The sequence below is a fragment of the Pteropus vampyrus genome, unplaced genomic scaffold (assembly GCF_000151845.1).
Source record: "Pteropus vampyrus isolate Shadow unplaced genomic scaffold, Pvam_2.0 Scaffold95, whole genome shotgun sequence".
NCBI classification, from domain to species: Eukaryota; Metazoa; Chordata; class Mammalia; order Chiroptera; family Pteropodidae; genus Pteropus; species Pteropus vampyrus.
In genome coordinates this window covers 4,201,148-4,215,779 of record NW_011888876.1, presented here as the reverse complement: position 1 = coordinate 4,215,779, position 14,632 = coordinate 4,201,148, and the positions used below count along the sequence as shown (strand labels likewise).

The following is a 14,632-nucleotide window of genomic DNA, read 5'->3' as shown; positions in this document are numbered from 1 at the left end:
CCAAAATGTTTCTATTTCCATTCTGAAACCAGCGCTGTTAAAAACTGTGAATGCCTTCCAAATTAGCATAACATGTACTTTCTTAGATCTCTTCACTATGAAACCCTGCGCAGGATCAGCACAGAAGTCAGTCCTGAAGAACCCACGCAGATTATGCAGATTTCTAAAGGAGTAAATTTAACTTCACTCTCTGTGCACTTAATTTCTCATCAGATTCAGTTGTAGTTTTAGGACTTACTCAAGACTTTGAGAAAAATACACACACACTCCATCTCCTGAAATTTTTAGAGGCAAGCAGAGAAGGCTCCAGACTTTCTCTGCCACCCACTCCACCATAATCTATAATAGAGAGAAGGCGACCGCAGAAGAGTCCCTAAGCACCGCTCGGACCAGGCTGGAGATACCGGGATGGGGGTGCGGGTGGAAGGCAACATGCATGTGTGCCGGAAATCTAAGAGATTCAGAGGACAAAAGGCATAGGAATGACTATATCTCTCCAAAATATGAGAATAGAATAGCCTATCGCAGTGCCTTAATTCTATCTCAAGTACCAGACATTTATTAAAAAAATAAGTACTGCTGACAACCTTAGGTTTTAGTATATAAGATATCTTAATGTAAATTAAACTGGTTGATGGCGAAGGTACACTGAAGTAGCTACATATTTCTAAAAATCTATCCCCCTAAAATAAGCCAAAATAAAAGCAAGCACAAGATGGTCTGGGCAGTATTGCTATAACAGAGTAAAACAGAGTAAATGTCCAACAATGACAAACAATGGGCTGTCAGGGCTGTCATGTCATAGAGCAATTAAAAGTTTTAAATAAAGTCACGTTGAATGACTAAAGTTTGTAACATAAGAAAAAAAGCTTTTAACAAGAAGCATAAAACATAAAGGTATACACTGCATACCTTTTCGCTTGCTGTATGATGACAGCAAGCAAAAAACTAGGATTTGAAGGAAAAACTTAAGAAAATTTTAGTAAGAGTTGCTTGGAGGCAAGATTATAGGTAATTTCCCCTTTGTTTTCTGTATTTTCAAAAGTGACCATGCATTTCTAATTTTAAAAACATTAGATTCCTAAGCAGCTCACACTTAAGGACCTAAGGGCCACAAGCAATTCAAGCACAGAGCTCAGAGATCACACCACTTAAAATTTAAATACAAGATACAGCTAAATCCCTCCTGCTTTTATTTATATGTAAGCACTTCCAACTGTGTTTCCCTGGATGCGTTCTTTAGACAATGCTCTAAAGTTGCTTTACAAACAAGGCACTGGAAGCACTGGGTATGCTCCAGCCAGGAAGCCCTTTTCTATGCTTCTGAAAACTAGCTTTGGAGAACAGCTTTGGAGAATTACCCACAAATGCTCAGTGACTGTTTTTTTTATTAATGGGCACACTACATGAAAAGCAAACTTACTTTGAAATATTTTGAAAAGGCTCACAGCAGATAGGAAATTTTATCTTCAAATGTTAAATGCATTTCTTCATCACAGTAGTACTTTCAGTAACTGCTTGCCATCAGCTCTGAATTCCAGCCAGCCCAACTATCCTTCTAGATTTGATCTGTCAGCAAGTAAGGGAATATTTTTTTTGTGGGAAAGCAATTGTAATTTCCCACATTAGGTGATTGATTAAGTTCTCTCCTCTAAAAGGCTGATTGGTTTCCTGGTGCCAGTAAAATGATTGATGAATATTTCAACTGCAGCTCCCTCACTACACCACCCCCCCAATCCCGCCCCTCCCCCATGCGCTGCCGCCCCTTTCCTGCTGGGTTCCCTTTTTACAAACCAACACATTTAAGGAGGTTCTGCAATTTCTCCTAATGAATCCATGTTCTCAAATGTAGGGTATTTAATCTCAAGAGGATAGACAGGACTCTTCTCAACACTGAATGAGTTTTGCAGATAAAAATCCCTTTAAAAGAAATGAGGGAAAACTCTGAAACTAACTATAGTTTTGACTCAGAGAAATCGTACCTACAAATAAGGAAGTATGCCATAGAGGGGATTATAAATAGGACGAAAAGTGATCATGTTAAAAAGGAAAAAAAAAAAAACTACATCTAACGTCAAGTTTACATCACAAATTATCAAAATATTAGAACTTTAGTTGCAAACATTTCTATAACATGAACCCAGACAATGGAATTTACATGTAAATGATGTAATCCTATAGACTTTAGAGCAATCAGGTGTTCTAAAAATAAAACAGGATATGAGTGTAAATGTTCTTTGAGGGATGATTGAACAGTATCTGAGATCAAAATCATCCCAGAAAACCTGGCTGTGGGCACCATAGCTATGTGCTTCAAGCAGGCCTTTCCTAAATTGCAATTTCCTGTTTTACCCAACTCATTCCAACATAAAGCTGAAAAATCCCTTCAGGGATTATGTAATTCAGTACCATTATTTTATAGATGCTTCTATAGAGACATGCCATTGTAACAAACCTAGAATCAGAACCGGGGCAAAACCCAGGCCCATTATGGGCCTCATACTTCCTCAAATAATGTGGATGGCCTCCTCTCTCAAATCCTTTCCTACTCAAACTATACTGCTACCATAATCTACTAACCCACACTGCCATATCTTTCTCTCTCTGTGCTAGGAAATCACCTTCTCTATTCTACAAGCTTTGGACAACTGGCTATTATATTTTCACTTTCAAAGGGTCACATCAACCTTTTTGGATTCATGCTCCTCTCATATAGCCACTTTCTGTGGCAGAAATTTAAAAAAAGTAGAAGAGACAAAGGCTACCTTTTCCTAAACTGCATTCCCCAAAGCAGCCAAGCAAACAGCCAGGAGTTTACTGGCCATCTCTTCTTAATTTGGTGTATCTAGTCACTTTGGTTACAAGGAGAGCCACATTTCCAAATAGAAACTTTCTGTTTGAGGGCCCATTCTGGTTCCATTCTGGTTCCAGGAGGACCCATCAAAGCTTGGATTTAGCTTCAAGACACTTTGACTTATTACATACTGGCCCCATCTGTCTCAAGTGACTGAAAAGCACATTCCCTTCCCTTATATTTTGTAGACTTTCTCTGACTACCAGAGAAGGACTCAGATTTCTGACTTGACGATTCTTTTCCTTCATGAAACACCAATTCCTTGTGCTTAGTGCCAATGATATGGATACATATGGTACCCCTGCCTTGAGTAGCTCAAAACCCCTTTTTTCCTTAGCATCCCTGAGATTCGCCAAGGATTGTCCCTGATTCTGCAAAACTGTTTTTTCAAAAACTGTTTTTTGGTCGGCTTATTAAGGCCAACATGAAAGAGAAAAGTCGCTTGCAACTCTGAGAGGGGATCTTTGTGACTAATCTACAGGGAGTTCTGGGTCTCCTCAACAAATATAAATGGCTTGGATTCACAAGTGCTTGCTTTGGGGCAGACACTATGCTTTACAGACTTTGTCACTAATCCTAATAACCCTACAGTCAACTTCAGAAACATTATAATGGAGAGTGCGGGAGGAGGGAGAAATTAAATCTAGGAAACAAATTATTAACATTGTTACAGTGAAATCTAGGGCTTAACCTCTGTGGGCTTCAGTTTTCACATCTGTAAAATGGAGATGGTAACAAAACACCTGCCTCAAAGGGTTGTGAGGTTAAAGTGAGTTAGAGTAAGGTGTTTAGAAATTATATAACAAGCATAATGCAAATGTTAGCTGCTAATTTTCAAATGAGAACACTAAAGTTCAGAGAAGTCAATGACAAAGTCACATAGCTGTGATCTTTGTTCTGCCACACTCCAGAGTCGCAGCTCTTCCTCTCTCACACCATCTAACCAAAACCCTTCCTCCCTGGCTGAGACCACTACTGCCACTTCCAAAAAACAAAGCCCTCCAAATAGATATCAGTGGGGGGTTTCCCCCAGGTGGTTTATTATCCTGCTAAAAGGGCATTTTGGAAGAAGGACTGTAAGGCTAGAAAGGTAGTTTCCTGAAAGGTTAGATTTCAACAGTACAGCAAGAATATGGAAGAAAAAAAAAAAAAAACCTGCCTCAGTTATTTAGTAATTGAAGCGATTTAACTCACTTGATGAAGAATGCATTTAAAGATTTCATCTGAAATCTAAAATAAAATGCAAGCATTAAAAAGTAAAGGACTGTTTCTTATAAACTAAATTGTAACCCCCCACAGAACACAAAAAAATGCTTTAAAAGGTACATTACGTCACACTCCAAGAACATCAAGATAATTACAGAGCTCTCAGGAAGGAAGCCCAGATATCTCACTGATCTTTCGTCACCCACCAAGCTTCATCTTAAATTCCAATCCAGTAACTCCTTATTGTTACTCATATTGTTATGTGACATTTCTTTTACCAGCAATCTCACTTCAGAATGCGTTCCATCTAGCGACTGTACTACGGAATAAATCCCTGTTTAACAACACAGCGATTGACTTATACGAAAATGTTAACACTATGAAAGGGTATTCTTAAGACAGAAAAGGAGATGCTTCTATATAGACTATTAGCACCTCCCTCAGTGAAAACCACGTTAAAAGGTAAACCAATCTACAAAATGACATTGCCAAAATCACAACTTTAGAAGACTCAGTGAAAGCCAAACATGTCTACTAAAAGCTAACGAGCAAGTCATTCTTGCTAGAAATTTTAAAAAGCAAGATCGGATTTTTTACCTCATAAATATTTCATTATTTTTTAGAAATGATTCTTAATAGTAAGAAAGTATTGTGTTGTCCAATTTATTTCCATAATTATAAATCTAGTCTTTGTGATTTAACAGGTTCTATTGGAAAACTTCCGCCACAAGATAATCAACAGTTAAGCAACAGGTTTCATGTAGCAGGTAACAAAAGCCTTATCAGAGAATTCAGTGAGGATGAACTATGACACACTTCATTTAGTCTCATGCAAAGAAAACTTAAATGATATGAACTCATTTTCAATTTTTTTTCCTCTGTAGCCTTTTGATGGAGGAAAAAATAAAAAGAAAACAAAAGAAAAACCCAAAGTAATTGGGTACTAATAATATTACCTGGTAAAGTTACCATTTCCTTACACATTAAGTTAGTTCATTTAGAACAGGGGTTCTCACATGTTTTAGTCTGAGTGGTCTTAACCCATTACATATTAATATACATAACATAATTTTATGGAGAATATGTTTTCAAAAAAAAAACAAAAAACAAAGAGTGAAAAGTGGCATCGTTTATATTTTTCTAATCTCTTTAATATCCAACTTAATTCCAGCAGCTAGATTCTCCTATATGCATTCAGTTGTGATATACTATTTTGGTTGAAGTATAGAGACAGGAAATCTGGCCTCACACAGATTTATAATTGGAAAAGGAAGAAGTATTTGCTTATTAAAATAATTGTAGATGTTTTTCTTTGATAACACACCTTAGTAAGTGCTGGTTTCTTAAAGGTTAGTTCAATGTGAAATCTAAAACCTTATCAATGAACTTTGGGTACTATGACACATTAAAATCCATCTGTCTATAGGGCATTTTGAACAGATCTTTTATGCATGTAGGATTTTGTAATATCATATACCCAGTGATTTGGAAAAATTGCTTCACTGAAATAAAGTGATCTTCAAAATGTTGACATTTCATTACACAATATCAAAAAATCATATTTGTTAATATCACCATCAGTCTCATCAGAAAAGGCTTTAAGTATTAGGAAGCTGTCAATCTCTAAGCGACAGGTACAAGATTTCCAAAATTCTAATTGTTGTCTGAAAGCTCTAATTTTATTCACTAGCAACAAATATTGTCGGTCTTCCTTGGAGTAATAGGCTCACTGTTCATTTTCAAAAAAACGGTATGCCATATACCCAAATCTAAACAGATCATAGTTTGTCGATTGCACTTTCAAGCAAAAATGTTAGTCCATGACAAAAAGCAGCTAGTTCAGCTCACAATATAATGAATCACACAAGCACTTTTCCTTAAAACAACTATTCTATTTTGGTGTGCAGCAAAAATGCTTTGTGTGTATTTGTCATAGAATATCAAAAACAAGTCTGCTCAAAGGTCAAGATTTAAAAAAATTAATCATTTTTACTACTTCACCTAGGACATTCTTAAGTGAAATGGCTTTTGTTGTATAAGTGTATGAACATGAAGAATACAATGACTACTACTACAGTTTAGTTCCTTGATTTCTACTGATTCCAACAGTTTTTACTCACCATTGTTTTTGCAACATTAGTGCAAATTTCAACATGGTGAAAAAGGCAAACAATGTCAGATTATAAAAGTAGTTTTGAGCTCAAGAGCCTCCTGAAAGGGTATCAGGGACATCCCCCCGAGACACACACACAGGTTCATGAACCACAATTTGAAAACTATTGGTTTAGATAATACAGTAAATAACTAATTTAATGGTTCAAATAAGTGGGAAGAGATTAAGTCTAAAATATTCCAATAAAGAATGATACACGAATGATGAATGGTAGAAAATAATAAAATCCAACTGAGTATTATTTTATTATTCATTTATAAATTTAAAAGGCAAGAGATAAGGAAGCAAGATAAAAAGTATGTAAGATTTCACAGAATTGTGTCCTCTTTCTTTTGTGAGAGAAAAACTAAATTGTATAAATTGGAGTTAACTGTGGTAAAATGAACACTGCATCTAATCCAGTAGAGTGTAAGGAATTAACAAAAATGATCAAGACTGAATTTTTAATCATTCCAGGATGACACAGCTTCACGACTGAAATGAGTGCATGAGTTAAAATTAATTTTTTTAATGAAAACTTTATACAGGTTAAGCTAGTCCCCTTCACTGAATCAGTCTCTCCTTCATTTTGGCACAGATTTGTTACTGTAATGTTTCCTGAGTCTTAAACTATGGGATCATACCTCTGTTTCCCTTGCATTCAAAGGAAATATCACAGGAAGTTTAAAAATCTGTTTAATCAATTACATCCTTTTTCAATGGTTTTAGAGGAAAAAATTAAAAATACAAATTTTGACAATACAATGATGGATTGAAAGAGCAAGCAGAAACCACTTATAGACTTTTGAAGTGCTCTTATAGACAAATCTAAAGTTATCTGATACTATGAAACATAAGAGTTGGAAATAAAAAACTGAGAAGGCTATCTACCTCTTCCACACGAAGAATTTAGTTGTTCATTTTTCTCAAATATGACTCGAGTATATTTTTAAATGAATTATAAATCAATTCCAATGCAAACAGTTGTTCAAGCAAGTATCTACACTTGATTCATCCTTTCTAATACCATTACTACAGTTCCAATGAGCTAGCGCTTATTGTGCAAACAATTCCCTCTATCCCTATTACCAAATTCTTTTTATAATTTCTCTCTTTGACAATGAGAGCAAAGTCACTGTTCTGGTTGAAACCACCCACAGAACGTATCTTCAAATCAAACCACCAGGATTTGTTTCCAGAATGCATTACATGTTGCTGCCTGGGGAATTGGTTTAGGAAACATTACACTTGCCAGCTGACTTATCAATAGTGCCCACAGAATTGACACCAACTTAAAGGCAAGAATCTTTCCAGAAAATAGAAAAATATCCTACTACTGCCATCTGTGGTTTATGCTTGAATAGCTTCTCTGGTGTAAACAAATTGAAGGGTGTACAGTTCAAAATTAGGACCCAAAGACTTCATCATTTGAAGATACTTTTTTAAAGTTAACTCTTAATAAAACAAATTGTAGAATTGACTTAGTATGACATAAGAATTTGTGATTCTTTTTTTGAACTTATTATAATGCTCCACAAACTACCATGATGAAAATGGTTACATTTCATAAGAGCTAGCTTTTGTTTTTCCCAAACACGCAATCTCAAAAAATTCAAAATACCTGAATGCCTCCTGTGAATTTATAATTAGGATCACTTCTCTCTTGAAATAGTGATTGTTGATATTAAAATATTCCCGAAATTTTTAAAGAAATGTATTTTTAAAAAATACAGGAATTTCTTACTTAGGCACATGAATTTGGTCAGTTTGCTCCCTTCAAGATAAATTTTGAAGCTTCAATTATTCCTATAATTTTTTTTAAACAAAACTTCCAAAATGCAAATGAAGCCTCAAAGTAGGCTATTTTCACAACTTATTTGCTCTCAGTTTGCTTTCTCAAATGACAACCACTGTAGCTTAGGGATCAAAAGATTTGGTGCAGCTGGGGGTGGGGTAAAAAGCAATTCGGGTCCCCAACAGCCAGCTGAGGAAATCCTGGTTCTCTCCCCAACTAAATCACTGCTAATTAGAATTACTGGGTTACATAGTAAAGTTTTATTTAAATAATCGTAACCAGAGAAAAAGTCTGTTTCCTTGAGAAGCTGTTCTATGCAGGCTACTGTTTAACAGCAGGTAATAAGGAAAGAACAAAATAAAGTAGGAAATGTTTTAGTCTTTAAAATAAAGTTTTCTATTCTACTGTTAGTTCTAAACCACACTTAAAAGCAGTTAGACATCTTAAAACGGGTTTCTTCTGATTTCTCATTTTTAAGGAAATTAAGCTCTAACAGCCTTTTTTTTTTTTTTTTGTAAAGACAAGCCATGTTAGAGAACAAGCAATAGCAGACTAGGCTTGATTCTATACTGTACATCAAAGTTATATCCAGAGTTTTTTTTTTTAAGATTAAGCTCACAAGAAACTGAAACTTCAGCTCTAACAGCGGCTCAACACCAGAAAAAGAATTACCTGCTCTGTACTTCTTGCCGACTTCTAATAATTTTAGTATTTCTAAACCTTAGTTATCAATCAATGGCATCCATAAACCCGTAAGAAATTACCTGAGCCAGGAAAAAGTTGATCTTAAGAATATGAAAGTTTGAAAGAAAATATTTTCTTTCATAATTTGCTGGTTTTAGAAATACTTTCCAAGTGTACAAAGAGTTGGGTATATTAGATCACTACTTGTGTGGGCATATTCAACAGCTACCTTCTGTTTAAAATTGTTTCAAGGACACTTTTATTCTCTGTTGAAATGCAAGCTTTATCTGTTGATTTAGAACTCTGATTTCTCTATGACCCTTTTTCACATAAATGACTGGTTCATACAAAATAAGACATTTTTACCATACTACTTTAAAGAGATAGATTTGACCAACAATATAAAATTTACTCTTAAAAAGTATCTCCCCAAATTTAACTTTCAACCTAATTATATACATGGAAAAAATACTTACACAGAGAATTGTCATTTAACTTGGCTACGACACAAAAATAAACATAAGAACAAAACATTAAGACAATGCCAAGATCTAGATGAGCATGCTAAAAATAAAGTCTCATATGCCAAAGGTGCTATCCCGAATTCTGAAGCCAGAAGTTGCCATCTGAACACAATTCATTAATGGACCAATTTATTCAACACTAACCAATAAATATCTACTTTGTTATAGAAACGAAGCTATGGTCTTGAATACAGGATGAAACTCACTTACATAGCCCCAAGCCCCCACAAGCATCATTAGCAATTTAAAGCCAACTTGCACAACAAACACTACAAGTAGTGTAAAAAACTTCCCTTAGTAAATATCATAGCAGCAGTTGGGATTTCTACCCTCCATCCTCCACTAACCTAAAATTAGGTTTTATTAATCTAAAGTTTATTTCTTACCTTTGTCCCATAACCCCAGGAAAAAAAGGAGGAAAAAAATGAGAAATGAAGAAATTGTGAATAAAATATGGGAATGCATGATTTGGGCATTCTTTAGGAAATGCAAGGGTTTTTTTTTTTTCATTAGCTCCTTCCCTCCTCAACTCCCTTTAATGTGCTAACACATGCACATGCATGCGCACACACACACATACACACACACACACTCTCTCTCTTTTTTGCTATAGAATTCAGAATGACGTAGGAAGCATGTCATGATCATATTTTGATTACATGGAACAGAAATACTAAAAAAAAATCGGTGGATGGTAAATCTAAGATTGGAAATGTGGTCATCTCACATCTCAACTGTTTAAAACCAGCAGTGTTCACTACTGCTTTTCAGTGTTTTTTTGGAAACCTACTAAAAAAAAAAAAAATTGTGTGTTGTTTGTTCTAAAAACAACAATATTATATTATGCATCTTTTTAAATTAAAGTAGAAAAGTCTAAGGCACTCAGAATTAACTTAATTTTTAAAGTCACAAAACTGAAGTTAAATTGTCATAGAAAACATCTGCTAATTTTTTTCAGGGATAAGTATTTGGATGGCATGATCATAGAGGGGGAAAGGGATGTTAGTGAACTCCCAGCTAATTATATAAGCTGTGATATTAATTACTGATAATGGCTTATAACTTTCCTTTGCTCGAAATATTTAATTTAAAAGTCTACTCCCTCATTCTCTTAAAATAAAATGAACATATGCAATATTCAGCACATACTTCCACAAACCATTCATCTTCCTCTGAAACCCCAAGAGGGAGCAGTCCTCTATTATGACTAAATGGGTTCATTTTTGTTATGAAAACCTACAAGCAACGACTGAAAACATCTAGCGCAGTCAGCACAAGAAATTACTGGAAAGGTGATGGTGCATCAAAAGGCAAGCAACTGTATTCCAATGGAATAATAAAAACCACTTAAAGGACTGTAAATTCAGCATCAATGGCGTTTCCGGCAGGAAAACATTTCTAAAATTCCACCTACGGTTTATTTCTTCATGACACAAACCAAAAGACCTCCTATTTAGATAGCTATCTATTGCAAATATTTCATACAAAATGAAAATCAGTCAGTAGGGTAAAAAGTTAGAATTCATTTTTTCATAGAACTTAAGCAGTTTCATTTACTTTTAGAGAAAAATATCAAAGAAGTATAAAAGAAAAAAAATCCCCACCATTCCAAAGATAAACTTTCCCTTTTTTGGAGGGCTAGGAGTGGGGTGAATTCTGAGAGCATATTAAGTTATAAGAGATAAAGAACATAAATTATAAAACAGGACGCTGCTCATTTTTACACTGAAAAATGAAGCATCCCACAACAGTCTAATGTTTAATGTACTTTTTAAGCTCATCAAACTGCCAAAACTCTCACTGTGTTTTCAATTTAAAAAAAAAAATCTGTAGCACTAAACAGAACTGATGTAAAATATAAAATAGTAAAGCCACCTTAGCCAAAATGGATTGCTCATAACATTATTTTAAATGGTTCTGACGAATTGAGGAAATGAGACTATGAATGGGAAATTTGATTAAGAATTAAAATTACCATTGAGTTCTTTAAAATGTACTAATGAATAATTAATAACAAATGCAGTTCCTAGGTTTCCCTTACAACAATATTCTCAAGCAGAACTGAAGTCTACAGCAAAATCCATCTATGCACAGGTGGGTACAGGAAGCATACACAAACAGAAAGGCATTATGAAAATACACTAATGTGGACTATAAGATCTGGGGCTTGGGTAGAAAATCGGCATGGTAAATTTTAGATCAGGATTTACATTCACACATTAATACCAAACCAAATCTCCACTTAAAAAGCTTAAAAAGTCAAAAGCATTAAAGAAATCCTTTGTTCCTATGATACTGTCTCCTTCTACCCTAACTGGATTCCAGCCTCCTCCTTTGTGACACCGGATTTTATTGATCTCAAACATGTTCACATTCAGAAATTAGTCTCCAAAGACATCCCACGGGACTGCCAGCCACCTAAATACCACACATCACGGACATCTTAAAAAAAGGACAAGAGCTTTGAAAGCATATCACTATTTGGTCAGCAACATCAAGTGAAGTTAACCAGGCTCTCCTCTAAACAGACTTTTCCCTTAACTGGTAAAAATGCATATCTACTGAACTGGCAATAAACGTATGAAGGTGCAGATCCACCCCAAGATGCCTCTCTTGTAGCTTCTCATTCATTCGACAATCGAGTGCCTAAGTGACCTATATTCAGGTTACTTTCCTCACACCTGCCAGGTCACTATCCTGATTGAGAATCTTGCTGAAGCAATTAATTTTTAGTGCCTCCTAACTGTCCTGGGTGTTTGCATTCAATTTGAAATCTGTTACTTGTTAGACACTGTTCGGTCCTAGATCTTTCAGAGAATTGCGAGTTTATGGCGCAGAGAGGGGAGGAGGCACGATTTGCGAGAGCCTGCCCTTTATTCGGAAATGAGGAGATGTGAAAGGTGGAAGGCAGGGCAAATAAATAAATAAATTGGGTTTGCAGCCGGAGCGTTTGCCGGCCCGTACGAGCACCCTTTGTAATGCAGGCCTCCCGGGGCTATCGCCTGCGCTAATTGCTCCAGGGCGCTTTCCAAGTTCAAAAGTTCACCTTTTACGACCTCACAAAAGCTCCTTACACGTTACCAATAAAAACATTCCCCGACAAACACCGAGGGGAAAAATATCAAACAGATACAAATAAAACATCCCGCAGGGGGAGAGATCCAGGGGGCGTAGGACGGGGCAGCCCCAGAGACAGACCCGAGGAACCTGAGGACTTGGCCGGGACCTGGGGGCAAGGGGAGAACGGTAGGAAAGGCTGGGCCAAGGGAGGAATTCTCGGTCTGCAGTTCGAGACCGCGAAAGGGACGAGGAGAACTGAGGTGGGACAAGCGCGGACCAGGACCGGTCGGTAGACGGAGAGACAGGTGTCCCCAGCAACACGGTCGGACCAGAGATCTAAGCCAGCAGAAAGTCGTCGCCTAGAGCTGAGCGAAGAAGGAGCAGAGCGAAATCGGGTGCGGAGCAGGCACCAAGGGGTCCAAAAAAGGAGACGCTGGGCGGGTAGCTAACGATCTGGGGGTCGGCGCAGAAGCGGAGGCTCGCAGTAGTGGGGTGCGGGGGCCACAGGAAGCTCCGGACCGCAGAGGCTCCAAAAAGGTGTGGAGCACAGAGAACCGAGAGGACGAGGGTGTGGCGTCGCGTGGATAGGGCGAGGAAGGACGAACCCGCGTGGGTGAGCACAGAAAGGACCGGGGGGAGAGGAGGGCTCCGCGCTGAAAGGACCCTCTGAGGGGACGCGAGGGGGAAGGGAAGCCCCCAACGACGCGACTCAAGGTGGGGGGGCTGAGGGGACCCAGGGGAAGCGGAGGGCTAGGCGCAGAGAAGACCGAGAAGAGGGAGAGGGGTCCGCGATGAAGGGACCTGGGGGGAGGGGGGAAGATTCGCACAGAGGGGACGGGGGAGGGGAGGCCACTGCAGAGGGGCCAGGGGGGAGGGGGAAATGAAGGTCGGGGTAGAGGGAACTGGGCAGGGGGAGGATCCGCGCTGAAGGGAACAGGGAGGGAGGGGAAGGTCCGCGCTGTAGGACGGAGGAGGAAAGGGAGGTCCGCGCTTGAGGGGCGCCGAGGTGAAGGTCCACGCCGAGGGGACCCGGGGCCGCTGCGGCTTCCCGGAGAAAGAGCAGGGTGAGAGGAGATCCCTGGGGTAGGAGACAGGGGACCGGTTCTAGCTGGGCCCGGGTTCTGCACGCCCCTCACCCACCGTTGCGCGGCGGCGGAGGGAGCGCGGCGGGCGGCTCCAGGAACCCCGCGGAGCCCCCGCCACCTCCCCCTCCGCTAGGCGGCCGTTCGTCCCGCTCCATGCGGTGGTGCTCAGGGCCCGCGCTCGGTTCGCTGCTCCGCCATGACCCGCGCCGTCGCCGTTGTCGTCGTCGTCCGCCAGGGGGAGGGGGCTGTCAGGGGCTGGCGGGCTCCGGGCCGCCGCGCTCTCTGGGCCCCGAGCCACCCGGCTCCTTGCCCCTGCGCGCCGCGCCCCCTCAGCACTGGCCAGCTCCCTCCCCCGACGTCACGCGCCGCTGCCACGCACGGCCCCGCGGGGAACGCTGGGTATTGGAGTCCGCCCCGCGAGGCCGTCCACGCGGGACTCCACCAACTGAAGGGATGCGAAGAAGGATAAGCGACCCTGAAGAAAGGAAATCCAAGGCCCCTCAAGATCATGAACCCTGATAAAAAAAACTCCTGGGAAAAATATAATAAAGGTTACTTTAGAGCTTCTCTTTATTGTGGTTATCCGTGGTCAACCTTTCCTACGACTCCTCCTATCCCCCCTCCTTGACAATGAGTCTTTCCTAGGAGGCGGGTCGCGAAGGAGGCGGGTGAGCACGTGCAACGAAGCCCAGCCTAGTGGGCGGGGCTAGGGTGGGGCGGAGTTTGGGGATATTCACCGGGGCCTTCCTCCGCGGCTTCGGGACAAATTGGACCCGAGATTAAAGGACCGGAGTTTAACTCGAGGTGACTGCGTTCGTATGCAAATGGAATCTATAAAACTCTGCTTTCCGGGTTATTCTTTAAAGCCTTTACCTCCGGGTGGGCGGGAAAGACTAAAGTTTCCTCCTCTTTCATTTTTCCGCCTGCCGGTAGAATAGAATGGCAAACTGAGCTCGAGGCCATTGATGCCATTAAAGAAACTCTGAAGAGTCTTTAACTCCTGGTTTCTTGAAGTTCTCGGTTTGAGAGGCTCCTCACCCATCCTTCTTCTCCTTAATTTCTCACTTTCCCTATCTGTAAAAGGGGTTGGAATAGAGATGGGGTCCAATAGGAAGATCCTCAAGCCTCTTCCCCCGCTCCCGCCTCAGTTTCCTGGATTTTGCAGTCTCTGTGGCTCTCGGTTGAGTCCACCTCCTGCGGCCGCGAGGTGGCGCGCGGCTACCAGCCTCTGGGCCTGCCCCGGCATCCGCCTTCGGCCACACTCTCACGGAA

At 39.8% G+C, this 14,632-nt stretch overlaps 1 protein-coding gene across 2 annotated transcripts in view; it reads right to left on the bottom strand.

The window, feature by feature from the left end:
- NR6A1 (nuclear receptor subfamily 6 group A member 1) overlaps positions 1-13,865 on the bottom strand; it is a 193,150-nt gene extending 179,285 nt beyond the window's left edge. For both annotated transcript variants that reach the window (XM_011364302.2, XM_011364304.2), the window contains exon 1: positions 13,416-13,865. In XM_011364302.2, coding sequence (XP_011362604.1) covers positions 13,416-13,515 — 100 coding nt within the window. In that variant the 5' untranslated portion in view covers positions 13,516-13,865. The remainder of the gene's footprint in view (positions 1-13,415) is intronic.
- Positions 13,866-14,632: the final 767 nt, after the last annotated feature.